The sequence below is a fragment of the Natrix helvetica genome, assembly GCF_964273705.1.
Source record: "Natrix helvetica genome assembly, chromosome: 10".
Taxonomy (NCBI): domain Eukaryota; kingdom Metazoa; phylum Chordata; class Lepidosauria; order Squamata; family Natricidae; genus Natrix; species Natrix helvetica.
In genome coordinates, this window is record NC_138561.1 from 9,926,121 (window position 1) to 9,947,185 (window position 21,065).

Consider the following 21,065-nt stretch of genomic DNA (forward strand, 5'->3'; position numbering starts at 1 on the left):
TTCCCTTTATCTGTCCTGAAACTTTCTTCATTGAGTGCATTAGAAACCGGAGAATGCCCTATTTCTAATATTTTTGTAACTGTATAAAAATACTTCTAAATCTTCACTTTACTTCACTGTAACTTAAACAGCCTTAAATTCTGTCCCTTCTTGCACATTTCTCATCTATACAGTGTCTTTTAGGACATACAGTAGATTTATTACAGAAAGATATGTTCGGGAAAAGTAGAGTAAACCTTTTTGAATACTAGCTACAATTAACTTGTCAAAGGAGTTTTAAGACTGGACTATTCAGTTGAAGGTTGCTGTGTTCCCAAAGAGTTCACAATTTCTATCCAAAAATGAAATTCATTGTTTCAGATCACTTGTCTAAAGGTAAAGGTTCTTCTTGCATGTATGTGCTAGTTGTTCCTGACTCTAGGGGGGCGGTGCTCATCTCTGTTTCAAAGCCGAAGAGCCAGCGCTGTCCGAAGACGTCTCTGTGGTCATGTGGAAAGCATGACTAAATGCCGAAGGTGCACGGGACTCTGTTACCTTCCCACCAAAGGTGGTTCCTCTTTTTCTACTTGCATTTTCTACTTGCTTTCGAACTGGCAGAAGCTGGGACAAGTAACGGGAGCTTACTCCATTACGCGGCGCTAGAGATGCGAACTGCAGAACTGCCGATCTTTCTGATCAACAAGCTCAGTGTCTTAGCTACTGAGCCACCACGCAGTTTAAGACTGGACTATTCAGTTGAAGGTTGCTGTGTTCCGAAAGAGTTCACAATTTCTATCCAAAAAGGAAATGCATTGTTTCAGATCACTTGTTTAGGGGAGCGCATATTTTCTCAAATTCTTTAGCAAAAGGAAGAAAGTTTCTTTCCTCTTCAACAAATCGGTGTTATAGCATTAAACTCCTGGAAACCCGGGCAACAAGTTCCATCTTGTTTTGCAAATAGATGAGTCTTAGATTGTGCAAATGGCACCTGGGCTCCTATCTTGCATATGTTAGCAAGTTCTTTCCATGATGGATTTAACTGAATAGCATATTGTGAGATGATGGCAAGTGGTTTGTAATAGGCTTAGCTTCTAGTGATGACTAACAATATAAGGATTTAGGCATCATTTCTCAGATAAATATTATGTGTTGATCTGAACATTTCTTCCTAATGTATCCGTGCAATTTTATGCAAGGAAAGAAAACCTGGATCAACTCAACCAAATCTAGCCCAGGGGTAACTTCATGGCATGTATATTTAGGAGTTGTGTGCAGGTGAAAAATGGCATAGCTCTAAAAACTGGACAATGTTTATTTACTGAATAAGTGATCAGTTATTTTTTGTTGTTAGTTGCGAAGTCGTGTCCAACCCATCATGACCCCATGGACAATATTCCTCCAGGCCTTCCTGTCCTCTACCATCCCCTGGAGTCCATTTAAGCTCAAACCTACTGCTTCAGTGACTCCATCCAACCACCTCATTCTCTGCCATCCCCTTCTTCTTTGCCCTCCATCTTTCCCAGCATGAGGCTCTTCTCCAGTGAGTCCTTCTTTCTCATTAGGTGGCCAAAGTATTTGAGTTTCCTCTTCAGGATCTGGCCTTCTAAGGCGTAGTCAGGGTTGATCTCCTCTGGGACTGACTGGTTTGATCATCTTGCAGTCCAAGGGACTCACAGGAGTCTTCTCCAGCACCAGAGTTCAAATGCCTCCATTCTTTGGTGTTCAACCTTTCTTATGGTCCAACTTTCACAGCCAAACATTGCAACTGGAAAAACCATCAGTGATCAGTGATAGGGAGCCATTAACCTTAACTCAGTTTTGGTCAATCTAGAGCCACCTATGTCCAGAGGTGGGCTGCACATACTTTAACAACCGGTTCACCTAAAATGTGAGCGCACGCCTTCTGCACTTGTGTGCAACACCCAAAACAAGGCTTTTTCGATAGAGGTGGCTTCTTGTGCACCTGTTAGAGCCACAGTTAGTAGAGTAGGAGAGGCACACAAATCAGCTTGGCTGCAGGGCGGGGCGAGCGAGCCAGAAAGTGATATATCTATGACCAGATAGTGTCGGGGTAGTGAGGAGGGGGGCAACCAGTGCTTGGAACTACCGGTCCGGGTCTGAACCAGCAGCAGCCCATCACTGCTTAGGTCACAAGTAGAAATTCAATATACTGTAGGTAGCCCTTGCCTTATTATCATTTTGTCAGGGTTCCAAGTAACAGATCCAAGGCAATTTAAGACTCGTGAGTCCTGGTGGTTCCTCAAAGTATCCATTTATTAGGACTGTCATATTGGCACAGCTGGGGAAAACCCAACTCCGAAGGGCCCGAGGTTTTCCCCACCCAAATAAAAACTCAAAGTTCTTGCTCCCGTGTCCCACGTCCATCATATGGGTCCAATCAGGTCGCAGTCCCATCTTCAGCGGGCTTTGACCCACACCTCTCCAACACCTGATGGAGCATCTTTGGCTCCCACGGGAAAGAATGTTATTTTGGCTACACATCTCTCCACCCCCCAGTTATCTTTACCTCCCGCCTCCCCTTCCCACAGCTCCAACCGGCCTCGCTGTGGCAGCCCTGAAGATGCTCCAAAAATGGCTTCAGGGATGACACATTTGTTTAGTGAATGTTTGAAATAAAAAAGTGACTTAAGGCTGATCCTCACACTTACGATCATCATAGCATCCTCATGGGATCAGAATTTGAATGCTTGTCAATCGGCATGTATTTCCAATGGTCGCAGCGTCCGGAGTCATCCAGCTGGGTTCCAACAAGCAAAGTCAATGAGGGGGGAACTGGATTCCTTTAACAACCTGTGCGACTCACTTAACAAGTGTAGCGATCTGTTTAACAGCCATAACAAAAAAAAGGTCATAAAATTGCAAACTTACCTTACTTAACCATCAAAATTCTGGTCCCGTTACAGTTGCAAGTTGAGGTAACTAGTGTAACTAGTTAAGCCAATATATATCTCAAAATTGCAGCAAAACATCAGATTTTACAATGCTTTGTAAAAAACAAAAACTGATACAAGAAAGCACTCTCGCTTATATACCGCATTATAGTGCTTTACATCCCACTCTAAGGGGTTTACAGAGTCAGCCTCTTGCCCCCAACAATCTCATTTTACCAACCTCGGAAGGATGGTAGGCTGAGTCAACCTTGAGCCGTGAGAATCGAACTGCTGGCAGTCAGCAGAGTTAGCCTGCAATACTGCATTCTAACCACTGCTCATCATGGATGGATGGATGGATGGAAGGATGGAAGGATGGAAGGAAGGGCAACAGCATTAGCACTTAGACTTATATACAGCTTCACAGTGCTTTACATCCCTCTCTAAGTGGTTTACAGAGTCAGCCTCTTGCCTCCAACAACCTGGCTCCTCATTTTACCCACCTTGGGAGGATGGAAGGCTGAGTCAACCTGCAGCCTGGCGAGATTTGAACTGCCAAACTGCAGTCAGCCGGCAGTCAGCAGGAGTAGCCTGCAGTCCTGCACTCTAACCACTGCGCCACCGTGGCTCAACAGGCTTTTATAGCCCCCTTTCCTAAAAGAGCTGCCGACCCTGGACATTTTCCAGGCTACTGTCAAAAATTTTTGCATCAAAAAATGCTCCCCCATTATAAAGGTTTATTGTGTTGGAAGAGAAACCACTTCTGAAATTTCTTTCAAAGACGAAAAGGAATCCACTGAAATGCTTACGGGTGGAGTGTGCTGTTTTTTCCATGTATTTTCACCAGTAGGTAGCCAAGAGGCATGGGGGACCATCCTGTGCAGCATTATATTAGTCATATTGCTATTAGTCTACATTCTCCTTGATTCAACAACAACAACTACTCAAGAGATGATATCAGGAAGGAGATTTCCCCCATGGGGCCTTTTCTGATTTGGAAATCTAAGCACCCGAGAAGGTTTCAGCATGGCAAGACTATGCCTGTAGTAGCAGCTCCCATCATCTCCATTAAGAAAAGTAGCAACAAGATAAATTCAGAAGCAGTCATCGACTACTGTGACAACAAGTAGAAAAACATCCCAGGGGAGAAAAATATGTTTGTGTTGGGGGGAAGGAATCTAAAACAGTTCTGGCACAATCATTGTTCTGACCTAGGCAGCACGAAGCTGAGTTCTCGTCCCGATCAACCCCTTTTATTTAATTTACAGTGAATTCCTCCCCAGCAAAGTCTTTCCTCTCCCACAGCCTTTCAAGATAGTTCACAATTACCGACCTTTATCAGGCTTGGAGAGTGGCCAGGCCGATATCTTTCAGACGCCGCAATACTTGGCAAGAATGCAGAAATGAAGTAATTGTCTCCTGCAAACACTCCTCCCCTTTCACTCCTCTTTTATTCCCTATGGGAGGGGCCATTCACCTTCCACCTGTGGCCTTACTCCCAAGTCGACCCTTGTTCCTCAGCTGTTCCCTTCATCTGGCAACTCTGCACATGCACACACTGGGAACAGGCTCCAGCTGTTTGTCTGCCTCACTGATGTCTGATTCTGAAGGCAGCTGATAACTGTTGGATGGCCCTGGCCCCATCTCTGCTTCTGACACAGAGCACTCGTCAGAGCCTTCCCCAGACTCCAGGACTGGCCCATGTTCCTCCCCAACTTCCTCACTGTCTGAATCTGCTGCTAGCTCTGCCGGCCGCTGGCGGGCCACAACAGCCATATTCCAGATGTTGCTACAGGATGACTCTGGAATTGTGAACAGTTTCTCCATCTGAACTAAACTATATCCCAGTTTAAAAAAACATAGTTTTTCCACAACAGGTCAAAGATAGGATGTCCTGCCTAGCAAGGCAGCTTCGGTGAATTTTTGATGGAAGACATGATAGACCAGGACCTCATTGTAAGCCCAGGTCAAATGGAGACCTCCCACCCAGTAATACTTTTAAGTTAAAAGGGAAGGGAAGGAAAGGAAAGAAGAGATTGATTGAGAGATCTGAGACTGGTTTAGCAAATTTTGATTTGATTCATATGCTTGCATGCATTCAATGGTCCCTTTGTATCGCAGACACAGAAGATAAGATAAATTAGCCCTATGTATACATGCCTAATACATGAGAATTTTTCTGGTTGATCAGCAATTTTATTTAGCAAGCAATCAGGTATTGAATAGCAGATTGTTCTTGGGTATTTTTTTCCCCCCTGAACTTAAACTATACTAGATTCATTGTTTAGACAAACGAAACAAAACCCGCAATTTCATGCAGGTCACCGTAGATTTAAATTATTTGGTTTTTTTTTTTACTTTTTAAATTTATATTAAATAATAGAAACTGGTATGATGCTAATGCATCCAGCAGTTAATTATTTATTCCATATTTGTTATTGCAAACGGGTTTTCTTTTTCTTTTTGCAGGCCTCAGCATGGTGGCAAGTTTTGCCAAGGCTCAAGTCGCATTTATCAGCTTTGCAACAGTCAGCTCTGTGCATCAAACAGTCCGGACTTCCGAGCCCAGCAATGTGCTGAGTATAATAGCAAACCTTTCCGTGGATGGTACTATAAATGGAAACCCTACACCAAAGTAGAAGGTGAACCAGTTAAAATAAGGATCTATTTTGGAGAATGGAGTGGAGTGGAGTGGAATGGAATGGAATGGAATAGAATAGAATAGAATAGAATAGAATAGACCAGTAATTTTAGACACTGAGTGCCCAAACTGCGCACATGCGCATGTCCAAACAGAAAGGTGTGTCTGTGCGCGAATGTACACGTGCATAAACATGCAGACATGCCCACCAGAGACCCAAAGACCAGCTGGCTGGCGGGAGGTGGGGCATCCCAACACTGGCAGCACAACAAGAAGTAAGATCTTTTTCTTTCGTGAGCTTCTGTCTCATTGTTTGCAGAGAAACAGAAGCTCACGAAAGAAATGCCACAGAGATCTGACCTAGGGCAATGGCATGCATGCCAGCAGAGAGGGCTCTGCGTGCCACCTCTGGCACGTGTGTCATAGATTCGCCATAATGGGAGCTTGGAGGTTTTCTAGTCCAGCTTGACATTTTCTTTGTATTTCTTTATGAAGCAGCTTTTCAGGTGATGGAACACGAGCCCTTCAAACCAATGCACCTCCTTGAAAATATGCACCGCTTCAAAAAGGTGTTTAAAAATTAGGGCTGACACTCATTGATGATTTTGTACAATGAATAGCTTGATAGAAAACAATCTGTCCTTGATAATTGCATGCTTACCGCCCAACTTTGTAAGATGGCAGCCTTGCACAAGTGATCTTCATCTAAGAACTTACCCTGAAAAAGATGACCCCAGCTATTCAGTTACAATCTAGGAAGGGATTAATAAATCAAATGTGCAGATTTGGTGGAAGTGGAAATCAGAAAAGCTGCTTCAACCCATGTTAAAAGATATTGCAGACTACCAAGTAGTTCAAAGGTGTATGAATACAGCATAGGCGTTTTGCTTCTGCCATTGTATTGCTGTCTGGTCAGCAAGTCTTCAGGTCAGAATATTGTATTGGACATTTTGGTCTCTTTTCAGAGGAAGATCGCTGCAAACTCTACTGTACAGCAGAAGATTTTGACTTTTTCTTCGCCATGTCGAACCGAGTAAAGGATGGCACCCCCTGCTCACTGTATAAAGAAGATGTGTGCATTGATGGAGTTTGTGAAGTAAGATGAAACTTAGCATTCTAGCTATCTATATAAAAACAACTGTGTGGGTGTATGTGTGTGTATGTTCCAGCATAACTCTGGAACGCCTTGAGCAATTTCAATTTGGTACACAGATGACTTACTCTCTGGAAACAAATACTGTGGGGGTAAGACACCCCTAAAACCCCTTGGGGTGTGTGTTCTGTTAAGATACAGCCCGTTGTGCCTTAAAATGGCTTCTACTGTACAACACAGTGGAATTTCCATGGTAATGGCTTCACAGTACTCCACAAGGGGCCTCCCTCTGGTAAGGGGGAAAATCCAACATTAGAAATTACATTTGGTCCAGACATTTTTCCCCTATAAATAAATACCCGGGCAACACCCGGTTATCGGCTAGTTCAGTATAAACCTTTTAGCTCAGCTGTAAAGCATATATACTTTGCTTGCAACATCACCTTGTGTCTGTTGCAATTGTTGCTGACCTCTAAGTTAAACAATTCTCTGTTGAACATCTTGTAGAGCTGCTTCTGATGGATTAGCAGAACAGGCATGCCCTGCACAGTAGACTCACCTAAAACAAGGTTAGGTAGTTTAAGAATCAGCATATAAACCTCAGCCAACATCTTAACAAGTTGTGTGAACCAAGTCATAATATCATATGTGTTTTGGAGGCAGTATATATTAGGTAAGCTTTAAACAGCCACTGTTTAGGCTGCTTAGATGTTGAATGAATCCACTAGTTTCTTTTTCAAATAAAGGAGCAGCAGACTTTTCATAAATGGATGGACAGACAGATGCATAGAAAGACAGGCAACAGCTTTCTTCTACCTGTTGTTCTTTCACTCATTCTCTGTTGTTGTTGTTGTAGCAAGTGGGGTGTGATCATCGCCTTGGATCCAAAGCTGCTTTGGATGCTTGTGGAGTTTGCAAAGGAGACAATTCTTCATGTACATTCTATTCAGGCCATTATTTAACCCAGCATAAAACTAACAGTAAGAAAATAATATCCCTGTGTCGTTAAGTCAATGCTTTTCATAATTGTTTTCCCCTTGCATTACTATCTTTATATGCTTTCCACTAAATATTTATTTGGAAAACCCAAGCTGGGGGGCAGACTGATATAGTAGCTACCATCCCAGATATCCTGCAGAACAAGTCATTGTTGCCCCAATGAGTATTGTAGATGCTTGCTGGAAAAAAAAAACCCTTTGCACGTGCAGTTGGAGGTCTTACAATGATAGAATCCTAAAGCTGGAAGAACTGTTTAACCATGCAGTCCCTGAAGACATCAGTTTAACACATCTCTGACTAATGCTGTTTGGCCATTCTTCTTCTAGACAATATCCAGCAAAGGGTAACTCACCAGTTCTTGGGAAATGGATTCCACTGTTGACTTTCTTGTTTTTTTTTTTCTTCGAAAGACATTTCATTTCTCATCCAAGAAGCTTCTTCAGCTCTATTTCTCTGGATAAGAAGCTAAACGTCTTCCAAAGAAATAAAACAAGAAAGTCCAGTTGCCTCCTGAAAAAAGCACCTTTGGGACAACCATGACCTGGATGACTGAGAATCTCTACAGACATTCCACTGTTGAACTAGTAATATAACTTAGACTTCTATACCACTTCATAGGGCTTTACAGCCCTCTTTAAGCGGTTTACAGAGTCAGCATATTGCCCCCAACAGTCTGGTAATGTTTCAGACACAGCTGTAACCAGTGATGGGATCCAGCCAGTTCGCACCACTTTGAGAGAATCAGTTGTTAACTTTCTGAATAGTTTAGTGAACTGGTTGTTGGAAGAAATCATTAGGGCAGACAACCGGTTGTTAAATTATTTGAATCCCACTACTGGCTATAACCAACTGATCTTTTTTCTGTTTCTAGATTATTATCCCATTGTAACAATTCCTGCAGGAGCTCGTAGTATTGAAATCCAAGAATTGCTCATCTCTAACAGCTATCTTGCAGTCCACAATTTGAATAAGAAATATTACCTAACCAAGGACTGGACAGTTGACTGGCCTGGAAGATTTTACTTTGCCGGAACGATGTTTGATTATCAGCGGCCTTTTAGCCATCCAGAGAAGCTGTCCGCATCTGGCCCAACGAATGAGACACTCACCTTTGAAGTAAGTGTGCTACTCTTTCTTTTCTTCCTGAAGTTTGTTTTAGAAATATCCTGGCAAAATCTCGTTTGGTGTAGCAATTGTCCACCAGAGTCAATTGTCATGAATGAAAACGAATATATGCCTGTCCCAGAATAATGTTGCAGGATTGAATCCTGGTCAGTCACCAGGAGCAGAAGTTTAGTTTTCAAAACCTTTGGATTTATGCTAGAGCCAGGGGTGGGCTGCTGAGGGTTTGCAGGGGTTCATAAGAACCTCTAGCTAAGATTCCGTGCAGTTCAGAGACCCCCCCCCCCAAATCCCAGTTCTGGCTGGCCCTGTCCCTCCCCTCCCAAGAGTTCCTACGTGGCCTGTTTTGGATGCAGGTAAGTGCAGGAGGTGCATGGAGGCTTGGAGAGGGCAAAAACCGGACCTATCAGAAGTTCGGGAAGGCTTAAAATGGACCAGTTTCTGGCCTCCAGAGGGCCTCTGGAGCCTGGGAAGGCCGTTTTTGCCCTCCCGGAGGCTCATGAAAAGCCTCCAGAGTCCAGGGAGGGCAAAAATATGTTGCCCCCACTGTGGTGCAGGAGGCCAACTAGGCCACACCCACCACACCCATGCCAATGGGCAAACTCTGTTTTCTTAACTGATGTATCTGAAATCTCTGGGCTTGCAGACATTTCAGAGATATCAATTAATCTTCAAAAAGGGGGTTGATATCTTTTGGTTACCAGATGAAAAAAAACTCCTACAATTTGGGTCAAGGAGCTTTCTGAACCCGATCTGACCCTGAGATTTTGTTTCTTGCTCCTTCTATTGAAATAATAAACATGAATTGCTATTGCTGTTGCGATCTATTAATTCCTTTTTACTTGTCTGAGAATTTTCATACGCTGCATGCGGTAGTGAAATTCATTTTTTTTTACTACTAGTTCTGTGGGCGTGGCTTGGTGGCCGTGACTTAGTGGGTGTGGCAGGGGAAGGATACTGCAAAATCCCCATTCCCTCCCCACTCCAGGGGAAGGATACTGCAAAATCCCCATTCCCTCCCCACTCCAGGGGAAGGATACTGCAAAATCCCCATTCCCTCCCCACTCCAGGGGAAGGATACTGCAAAATCCCCATTCCCTCCCCACACCATGGGAAGGATACTGCAAAATCCCCATTCCCTTCCCACTCCAGGGGAAGGATACTGCAAAATCTCCCTTCTCGCCCCACTCTGGCATTTGCCGGTTCTCCGAACTACTCAAAATTTCCTCTACCGGTTCTCCAGAACCTGTCGCAACCTGCTGAATTTCACCCCCTAGTTGCATGTCACCGAGAGCCATTTGGGTGTAGCTTTCTGTCTTTCACATCCTAAGACCTCCTTGGCTGCTGTAGTTTGCTAATAGAAAAAGGCTAATGGAAGAGCTTCTCCTGTGATATTTTGCTGTGGGATTAATCAAAGTTTAGGAGACCTGGGAAGCATCCAAGACTGCAAAAACCCTCCCAGGGTTGTTGTGCAAGGAGAAAAAATAGGAGAGACTTCCATAGCCACCTTAATCTCACAGAGGAAAATTTGGATGTAAATACAATCAAGGAAACAATTTCCTTGGCCATCATTCCTAAAGATGCAAGCCTGCAGACAATATGAGTTTACTAAAGATGGGAAACTGATATATAGCTTCTTTCTAAAACTCCAAAATCCATGATTATGACTGGAGGAGAAAATGGAAGTCGTGTTATGGATATGTGCTAAATTAGAGTAGCTATAATCTGGCCGTGTAAGTAATACCAGTCTTTGGCATATGGTTTTGGTAATATAGTTGTGTCTTCTTAAGTGAAGACATGCGAAATATTTTTATTATTATTGCAATCCAGTTAAGTGGTTTTTCTGGGTTGGGGGGAGGATTCTGGTGAAGGTAATTTAAGGTCATTTGGTTTTAATTTTTAGTACTTGTTCTAAAAATTGTGGGCTAGAGGCTGGCTGGACAGGAAGTTATTACTGTTTTTATTACAATCCAGCCTTCAAAATTAACATCTTAAAAAGAAGAAAAGATAATAAGGCAACTCAATGGAGCAGACTGTCGCACCCTGCTTTAGATGAGAAATACAATCAGAGAAAAAAAATTATGGAAATGAAATTTATGTCAGAGTCTCTTTTGAGCCATATGGTATTACTGTCCTATATCATATATCTTTATACTGACTACTCAGTTTCTGCAGCCACTGTAGAGGTAAGAATAAGGCTGATTTAATCAAACCATCTGTTTCTATCTTTTCGGATGTTGCTACCAAGTTTTTTTTTTAAAAAAAGATTATGACATCTCACAGAATTAATATGTGCATCACAGCTTCAAAAGCCTTTCCACCATTGAACAAGTAAATTACAAAACCCACTGTAAAATAAGTGTGTTCTCTACTGTAAACCGTAAGAGATGGATGGAATGCTTAAAGTGGCAATCATTCAACAGAAGAAGAATTTACTTTCAAACTGGGAAAGGTTTGGGTAATTAAAATCAATAAATCTTTCCGATGGCTACTCATCTTGTCAACAGGGAAGAAGGAAACCTGGTAAAAGGACGTTTTTGATAGTTTAGCAATTACTGAGTAAACTGCAATGGGGGCTTTCTAAACTCTACTTTTATTGTTAGCTACTGGTTGACAAATTAGTTTTGATTTCCCCTAAAGAGGATGTGTTTTGGTCAGAGTAGAAGCCAATTTATGAGACACGGATATAAATTCATTGTAAAGGATAAAAATGTTCTGATTCAGTGCTCCATACTTTAAGCAAGTCTATTTACCACATGGTGCTTATAAAGGAAGGCAGGGTGAGAAATATATTTCATGAGAAATAAAAATGAGAAATCTTTAAAAAAGGAAGAAATTTGTAAAAAGTTACTTTTTTTCCTAATGCATTGTACAGGGATAATACATTATAGGGGACCGGAGACTAAAACATATGAAGAAGGAACTGGGCATGGCTAGTCTAGTGAAGAGAAGGACCAGGGGAGACATGATAGCAGTCTTCCAATTTTTGAGGGGCTGCCACCGAGAGGAGGGGGTCAAGCTATTTTTCAAGGCACCTGAAGGCCAGACAAGGAATAATGGATGGAAACTGATCAAGGAGAGATTCAACCTAGAAATAAGGAGGAACTGACAGTGAGAACAATCCACCAATGGAACAGAAGTTGCCTTCAGAAGTTGTGGGAGCTTCATCACTTGAGACTTTCAAGAAGAGATTGGACTGCCATTTGTCAGAAATGCAGTAGGGTCTCCTGCTTGAGCGGGGGGTTGGACTGGATGACCTATAAGATCCCTTCCAACTCTCTTAATCTGTTAATGCAGGGTTGGGTGAATTCTGAGTTGTTCATATTATTTTTAAAGTTTGCAATGAAAAGTCTTCCCAACAAAATAAGGAGCGTGTAACCCCTTTTTACTTTAAAAGATTTCCAGAAATCATTTTTTGTGTGAAAATCCTTTAAGGTGCCTGAAACTGGTTTCATAGAAGATATTCCGTAAAGATTGTAGGGAAATATTGTACCTCTTTTTCTTTCTTTCTTTCTTTCTTTCTTTCTTTCTTTCTTTCTTTCTTTCTTTCTTTCTTTCTTTCTTTCTTTCTTTCTTTCTTTCTTTCTTTCTTTCTTTCTTTTTTCTTTTTGCTTCTGGTTCCCTGATCTCCCATTCTGCCCTGGAAACAATTCAACTTTCTTGGCAAGTTTTATCTTTGATTCAAATTCAATGAATAAAAGCAAGATAAAAGCTGATCCCGACATCCTGTTTGCTACCTAATATGCAGGTTCAGAAAGGTTCTTGGCAAATTTCATTATAGTTGTCAGAGTTCCAAGTATCATGCAGAATTAAATCAGAGTCCAAGGCAGAGCTATCCTTAAAGTTCCAATTTAATAAGACAGACATGTTGGTACATCTGTGGAATCCCAAATCTAAAAGCTTCCTGGGATTCCACCCAGGTGAAAGTTCATGATCTTATCCCCACACCCATAAATCCATCACATGGTCCAATCTTCTTCGGCCACGCTGGCATCTCCACCCAGCCGGTTCCGGTCAGGTGCAGAGGTGCGGAGACAAAAGATGACCTTGGGCTTCTAGAAAGGAATGACAACAACACATTCCACAATTCTACTCCTATTCCCCCTCCTAATTACTACACTAATGAAACAGCATAATGAAATAATAGAGAGTGTGGCAGGCCAAAGATCCTAAAAAGGAATATAACTGCAGGCCTGACAGGCGGCCTCTCCTCAGAAGAAAAATGTTTCCTGAAAAGAGAATAACATAAAAGTTAACATAACAAAATTAACCACCTCTTCCCCAGGAACCCCAGGAAGCTGACAATAGTGCTGTCTTGACTTCTGGAAACCATCCTCCTCCAAAATGTTTTCTTTTCTTTTTTTTTCTGTCACAGAGGGATGGGGTGAAGGACCTGTCATTTTGACTGTTTGACCTGGATCTGTTGTAGTATTACCTAGGACATTAGAAGCTATTTTAAATGCAGCATTTGACGGCCATCCCAGCTGTGAAATATAAACAGCACTAGACCACCCAGGAAAGGGAGCAGGTGACCCCCATCCAAAGCATTAAATACTATGGTATACTTGCTATGTGATGCTTCTTGCATGTTCCAGATGAGATACAAAACCTTCTGTCCCACCAGCCACCAGTAAGGAAGAGTGCATATGTCTAATTTCAACTTTGCACGCCCATGTATATTTTTTATGTAGCTCCCTTACCCTTGACTAACCTAGGTATGCCTTAGAACAGCGATGGCGAATCTATGGCATGTGTGCCGGAAGTGGCACACAGAGGCATCTCTCTGGGAATGCCAGACATCACCCATTGCTCTCCCAGGTTCCGGTGTGCACATGCACGCTGGTCAGCTGGTCTTCAAGTCTGTGGGAGCACCTGAAACTGGAAGAGCAGGTGACCAGAGCGCATGCGAGTGCTGGAAACTGGAAGGTTAGCTTCCCGGCGCACACATGCACACTGGATAACTGCTCTTCCAGTTTCTGGCACTCCTCCACCCATGTAAGCGCTCCCGTTTTGGCACTTGGTGCCAAAAAAGTTTGCCAACACTGCATTAGAGGAAAACTGTTTTTTTTTAAATGAACATGTAGGGGTTCAGCCTCATAATACAACTCCGAGAATCTATGTTTCACTCTCTTTGATGAGGCCTGAGTTCCTTATGGATGCATATTAGACCTTTCTCTACTCACTTTGCTAACCGATTCTCCTACTTTGAATTGTTCAGAAACGGCACCCAAATCAGTTTGGGCAAAACTCCTAACATGTTCAGTGGTTTCAGCTTCCTTCCTTCTTTTCTTCCTTCCTTAACTGTGTCCCGACCTGTCTAATAGTTCTCCTATTCTCTCATTCAGTGGCTTTGTTTGTGGGATGTGAAAAACCATTCTTCATGCCCATAATTGCTCTGTAGTTTAATTCTGTATTTGCTGGTGCAGCAAATCTCAGAACATAGATTCAGAATGTATCTTCAATGAAATGACTGGCAGCTGAGATCCAGCTGCACAATTCTCAGTAAAATCTCTATAAGAGGTTGACATACTAAAGGAAGTGTTGACATACGTATTAAAAGAATTGCTCAACTGAGTTGCCAATGTACATGACTATTTGTACCTTCGTAAATACTGAGTAAATACGCCTGAGTATTTACTGAGTAAATACTTGGTAAATACTCCTGCGAGTCCCTTGGACTGCAAGGTGATCAAACCGGTCAGTCCTAGAGGAGATCAACCCTGACTGCTCTTCAGAAGGCCAGATCCTGAAGATGAAACTCAAATCCTTTGGCCACCTAATGAGAAGGAAGGACTCACTGGAGAAGAGCCTAATGCTGGGAAAGACTGAGGGCCAAAGAAGAAGGGGACGACAGAGAATGAGGTGGCTTGATGGAGTCACCGAAGCAGTCGCCGTGAGCTTAAATGGACTCCAGGATGGTAGAGGACAGGAAGGCTTGGAAGAACATTGTCCATGGAGTCGCAATGGGTGGGGCACGACTTTGCTACTAACAACAAAATACTGAGGAAGAGGAAAGAAATAGATACCTATTTGGTCAAGGATATTTATGGCGTGAAGTCTTAAATCGAATCAAAATTGGAGGAAAAAAGGGAGGGAAGTATTTAATTAAGAGATTTTGGAGAGCTTAGAGATCATCAAGGACCCCACAGTTCAGCTCTGAGCTACAAATATTCTATTGGTAAGAGATTTTAGTTTGCCCGTTGTCTAAGCTTCCGGAAGCCCTGAGCAAAAGATGTATTCTTAGGAACATGTTTGGGAAATTCTTATTCTGCTAAGCCTGTGGTTTTGAACGTAGAAAGCCCTGTGGTCAGAGCTGTTGAGCATTGTGCCTGAAGTCAGGTGGCTGGTGTATTAAAGGTAGACCTTAAACAGTTATGGAGAAAACCTGGAAATGTTTAAGGAGGTTGTTTGCCAGCTGTAAATTTAAGAACTAATGCCAGTTGGCTGGGATGCTTCTACCTGGAATCTCTCCAGGTAAGTAGATGGAAGTGTTTGGAAGCCTTTCCAAAATTGTCGTATTTCGTCACACAGCGGTACTTGCTAACCTTGGGTATTGTATTACCAGAAAAGGGATTGTTTTGCAACTTGAACACTTCACACTTTGTAGCCGGAGCTGTTTTATCTAATGCTGTGATGAAATCAACCTTGCAAATCAACAGAAGCTTTCTTCTTCTTCTTCTTCTTCTTCTTCTTCTTCTTCTTCTTCTTCTTCTTCTTCTTCTTCTTCTTCTTCTTCTTCTTCTTCTTCTTCTTCTTCTTCTTCTTCTCCTCCTCCTCCTCCTCCTCCTCCTCCTCCTCCTCCTCCTCCTCCTCCTCCTGCTGCTGCTGCTGCTGCTGAGAAAGAGGCTTCTGTTTCTAAACTTTCTTCTACTAATTTGGAATAATTCTCTTTTGCATTTCTTTTGGCCCTTTTTTCTCTCTCTCTCTGGAAGCTGCTTTGCCGTGAAGGGTTGCTGTTGGAATGTTTTTTGTTTTTTTTCTGGGACGCGTCTTCCCTCTGAAATATCTCAGATCACCCACAATTCGGAATCTGAAAAAAAAAGTAGATTTCTGTGAATGGCTTCCCTTTTGGGGTTTAATGGATTCCTGGGAAGCCATGGAGAGGATTCAGAACCCTGGAGAGATGCTTGCATAATGAAAGGCAGGCTATTTTCCTTTCTCGCCTTTGGGCACTTGGTCAGTACATAAATACAAGAACACTATGTTCCAACCCCGAAAATTTCACTGAAATTCACTTCTCCTTCAGTAAATATTTTAAAAGAAAACGTGCTTGTGTCGCCACGGATGGCAACATGCAAGATGTATGCCCAGCGTTAGTTTGAAATATTCTGTAGGAACTTGCTCCTGTATAGAAGGCAGCTTGATGTAAAGGTAAAGGTTCTCCTTGCACATATGTGCTACTCGTTCCAGACTCTGGGGGGCGGTGCTCATCTCTGTTTCAAAGCCGAAGAGCCAGTGCTGTACGGAGACATTTACGTGGTCATGTGGCTGGCATGACTAAATGCTGAAGGTGCACAGAACACTGTTACCTTCCCACCAAAGGTGGTTCTTATTTTTCTACTTGCATTTTTACGTGCTTTCGAACTGCTAGGTGGGCAGAAGCTGGGACAAGTAACGGGAGCTCATTCCGTTACGCAGCGCTAGGAATTCGAACCGCTGAACTGCTGACCTTTCTGATCAACAAGCTCAGCATCTTAGCCACTGAGCCACTGCGTCCCTCAAGCTAGATGGTAGTTTTGTCTTAATAAAGGAACATGAATATGATGTGTTTTGCAATTTCATGGTCATTTAGGATAAAGCCAGGGTATTTGTTTCATAGCCATGCAAACTTTTCATAGCTGCAACTGGCCTTTCCTATGTCTTCTTGCAGAACCTTGAAGACTAAAAAAAGTGGGGAGTGGGTTTAGAAGGGCCTGGTAATGTGCTTCTGTGGCAATCTTCAAGTTAATTTTCTATTTTTTTAAACTGCTGTGACTTCATTTTGCTCAATTATATTCCCGCACTCTGAACTTGAAGGAAATCCCTTACACAATAGAATCAGCAAATACATCAGAACCCAAAGAAAATTCTATAGATTTCCTGATGCATTTGCTAGCCAAATTAAATGTTAGCTACTCCTACAAGGAGACCCCCGCCAGAGGTTTTCCTGACACCTTTTGAACCCACTGCAAATTAAAGGTACCTCAACGTGGAGTTTCCTACAAATCTAAACAGGGAGTAAACAATATAAGGAAAAGAGTTAGCCTTTAGAGACAGGGTGTAGTTGGGAATACAGATGTTCATAAATGTTCCTGGCCATCACTCCTATTCTGAGTGTTCAGGAACAGTCCAGGATCTCACATCCTGAACTCCCTTCACCAAATACTTAGATGTCTGGATTAAATTTTAATTGGTTAGATTTCATTGAGATTGAAATCTAGTATCGGGCGGTGCCAATCGGGGAAACAGACACTCTGGATGAAGATGGAAAGAGAAATCTAGTTGAACGTCATCCACATAAAGTTTTCACCCAGCCCTGTACAATTCCTGTTGCTCCCAGCAGTCACACCAAGACATTAAATAATAGAATAATAGACTAATAAAGTTGGAGGTCTTCTAGTCCAATTCAAACTTTGATACTGAAGTGGTCCTCCAGGATTACTGCCCTTAGGCATGCTACTATTTGAGTAATAGGAGTAAATCCATGACAGAATCAACCCCCCCCCCCCAGCCTTCACTTTAAAAATGGATTATATTAAAAGCCGCTGAGATATCCAGGGTGCTTCTGATAAAAAAAAAACTAAGTACTATCTTATTTTATTTTATTTTATAAAAAATATGGAATGCTTCAAGAATTTGTGTGTCATCCTTGCGCATGGCCTTGAGCAAGTACTATCTTATTGAATCATTATAGAGGTGCTGTCGTCTGCACTATAACTGTCTGGTTTGGCTCTGCAACCCAACAAGACAGATAGAGACTTCAGAGAACAATTAGAACTGCAGGGAAAAAAACCATTGTTACCAACCTGCCTTCTATTGAGGACCTGTACACTGCATGAGTCAAAAAAAGGGCCGTGAAAATATTTACAGACCCCTCGCATCCTGGACATAAATTGTTTCAGCTCCTACCCTCAAAATGACGCTATAGAGCACTGCACACCAAGACAACTAGACACAAGAACAGTTTCTTTCTAGAACGCCATCACTCTGCTAAATTATTGTAAAACTACTCACTAAGGCTGCATTACTATTACTATTAGTCTTCTCATCGTTTTTATCCTCCATCTCCTCCCACTTACGACTGCATGGCTATAACTTTGTTGCTTATATCCTTACAATTTATATTGATATTGATTGTTTCCTGATTGCTTATTTGTACCCTATGACTATCATATAAGTGTTGTACCTTATGATTTTTGATGAATGTATCTTGTCTTTTTATGTACACTGAGAGCATCTGCACCAAAGACAAATTCCTTGTGTGTCCAATCACACTTGGCCAATAAAGAATTCTATTCTATTCTATTCATGCTATGCTATGCTAATTAGCTATATTTATCAATCTTTTTCTGATCACAATGTGGACTCCTGCTTGAACAAGTCCAGCAGTTTTTTTGGCAAGATTTCAGAAGTGGTTTGCCATTGTCTCCTTCACTGGCTTAAGGTTTCCCAGTTGACTTTGTACCTAAAATGGGACTAGAACTCATAGTCTCCAGGTTTCTAGCATTGTATCTTAACCACTGCACCAAACTTCCTCTTCATATTTATATTTATATTTAATCAACATCGACGTCTATCTTTATATCATCTATCTATATTTCACAATCTTGAAATGTAATTAATAATCAACCAATTTTGAATGTTTTGTAATCTGCATTGCCGTACAGGCTAGCCCCTCGAGAAGGTGGATGTGGATGAGAAGCATTCCTTTTTTTAATGATAATGATTTAAAAAAAAAACACGTATGTTACATTACATCTGCCTGATTTCTCAATTGTGAGCCTTTGCAATAAATCAGAAAGCAAGCTATTAGTTTTTTCTGAATGGATATGCAGTATACTGCTGGAGCAGGTCATGAATATCCATGTTGGAGTTCTCCCAGAATTCATAGACTGAAATAGAAACTGGCTAATAGAACTGGAAAACATATCATTCTTCCAATTTTCCTTTTTTCCTTTTCCCATCCCAAACCACACAATTTGCTGTACAAGTAGTCAATAGCAAACTACTCAGATGTTATATGTTCAGTGGACACCCCCACTTTTGGGGAGTAACAATTGACTTTGTTTTAGATCATTTTCCCCACATGTGATCTCCACATGTCTTGACTTTAAAAATGTTAATTAATCTTGATTTTTATTTTTTCTCCCACAAAGCGTTTCCTTAATAGTTCTCTTTTACATTCTACATCCCTCCATAGATTTAGTCCAGTTGATATTGGCAGTCTACCACGTTTCTGTCCATTATATCCATTTTCAAAACAAAGACACAATTGGAATTCACACTTTAACCTTGCATAGATTAATCAAATGGGGAGGCTTGAATATTAAAATACTGATATTATAGCTTTTGTTTTTCTTGAGGAAGTAGCTAAAACCTATGGTTTTATAAAAACAATTAAAAAGAAAAATACAATGCAAATAAATTATACTTACATGTGAACCTTTACCTAAGATTTAATGGATTTTTTTTGTCAATTAATGGAATGAATAATGGAAGCAAGAATTATGAATGAACATATGCGAAAGATGAGAAAGAGAAATTTGTCCCTAATTTAAAGTGATTGTGTTTACAAACTCTTCCATTGTTTGTATTTGTGTTCTAAATGGTCAGAAATGTATTTTGCAGAACCTTTGATGTTGATGTTTTATGTGGCTTTTTAAAAAAACCTGTTGCATCATTAAATATTCTTAATGCATACATTTCAAACTTATTATCACCAAAATCTTAACTTGTTACTCCAGTTCTTCTGAGATGAATAAAAAGGGATCTCACTCCAAAACAGGGATGCATAACAGTCCATATTCTTAATGAAATTACAGTAACACATCAAGACTGGGATCACAATTTTCATTGACAGGAAAATGCCATAGTTGACTGCTATAATCTAATCAGAAGGCAATCAAAGCAGTTTTACAGATGCCAGAGCCTCTCTCCAGGAAAAGCCACAACTGAAAATGGGTAGACCCTGCCTCCTATTAATTGTCTAATATGTTCATAATTGACACCTGTCTAATTACATGGTCATTATGAAAAAAAATAGATGTGGGTAGTCCACAAAATGAGCAGGTTATACTGCCTTTATGAGCAGGGATTGAGTGCCCAAAACCTGCCAATAGGCTGTGTTTCCTTTTTCATTTGTACCAAATTCCTAGGATGAAAGTTCCTGCAGTAGGAACCCAACTGAAGGAGAAGAGACAATAGGTGAAAGCTGATTAAAGAGAGATCCAAACAGAATTAAGAAGAAATGTTCTATCAGTGGGAACAACTAATCAGTGGAATGAATTGCCTTCTGAAGTTATGGGTGCTCCATCATTTTTTCCCCCCTCTTATGATGATTAGGTGCTGTTACAAGGGAAAAACCCTGGCATTTTGTGGAGGTATACCTTATCTAAGGCGAATAATGAGAACAAGATATTCACAAAAAGGCATAGCTACTCATGGGTGATGGTGCAGTCAGATTGCTCAGCGACCTGTGGTGGGGGTGAGTATGTCAAATTTGCCAAAAATACGTCTTCCTGTTTTCTATTTATTTAGGACTGTCCAAACCACAGAATCTAACACTGAAATCCACTGTGTATTAATTTTAACTTACTCAATTACTGGTCCTCAGTTCATTTCTTTCCAGTTAAATCCTACGTTTTCTAATAATGGATTACTTTGATATTTTTTCTTCCTGTGGAAAATTATTTCAGTTTCCTCTCTTGTTATGGGCAATGTCACATCACCATTTCCAACCTCCTACAGGTTTCCTCTTTGACTTAGCTTGTTGGAAGCCAGCAGTGAAGGTTGCAAATTGTAACTCTGCAATTGTGAGATGGTGCAACCATCCTAATTCTGAACTGTACACTGAACATGATCACATAACCATGGGGGACATTGCAATGGCTGCAAAAAATGAGAACTGTTTCTAAGTCCTGCTTGTTCATCACCGTCATAACGGTCACTGAATGAGAGGACATTGAGTATGGACCAAGAGACAAAATTCTCTAGAAGGTCTTTCACTAGGATGCCTTCAGAATTTTCATAGATTGAAAAAGCAATGTGCAGCGGCAGCCAAAAAAGCTAATGCAATTCTAAATTGCATCAACAGAGGGATACAATCAAGATTACGTGAGGTACTAATACCACTCTATAAAGC

General features: G+C 41.4%; 1 protein-coding gene across 1 annotated transcript in view; it reads left to right on the forward strand.

The window, feature by feature from the left end:
- The window catches only part of ADAMTS18 (ADAM metallopeptidase with thrombospondin type 1 motif 18), a gene marked incomplete at its 5' end in the record, with an annotated part of 90,123 nt that overhangs the window by 48,147 nt on the left and 20,911 nt on the right, over positions 1-21,065 (forward strand). Inside the window, 5 exons of the mRNA XM_081963101.1 lie at positions 5,340-5,512; positions 6,477-6,607; positions 7,461-7,584; positions 8,475-8,719; positions 20,267-20,408. Of these exons, the coding sequence (XP_081819227.1) occupies positions 5,340-5,512; positions 6,477-6,607; positions 7,461-7,584; positions 8,475-8,719; positions 20,267-20,408 (815 nt within the window). The remainder of the gene's footprint in view (positions 1-5,339; positions 5,513-6,476; positions 6,608-7,460; positions 7,585-8,474; positions 8,720-20,266; positions 20,409-21,065) is intronic.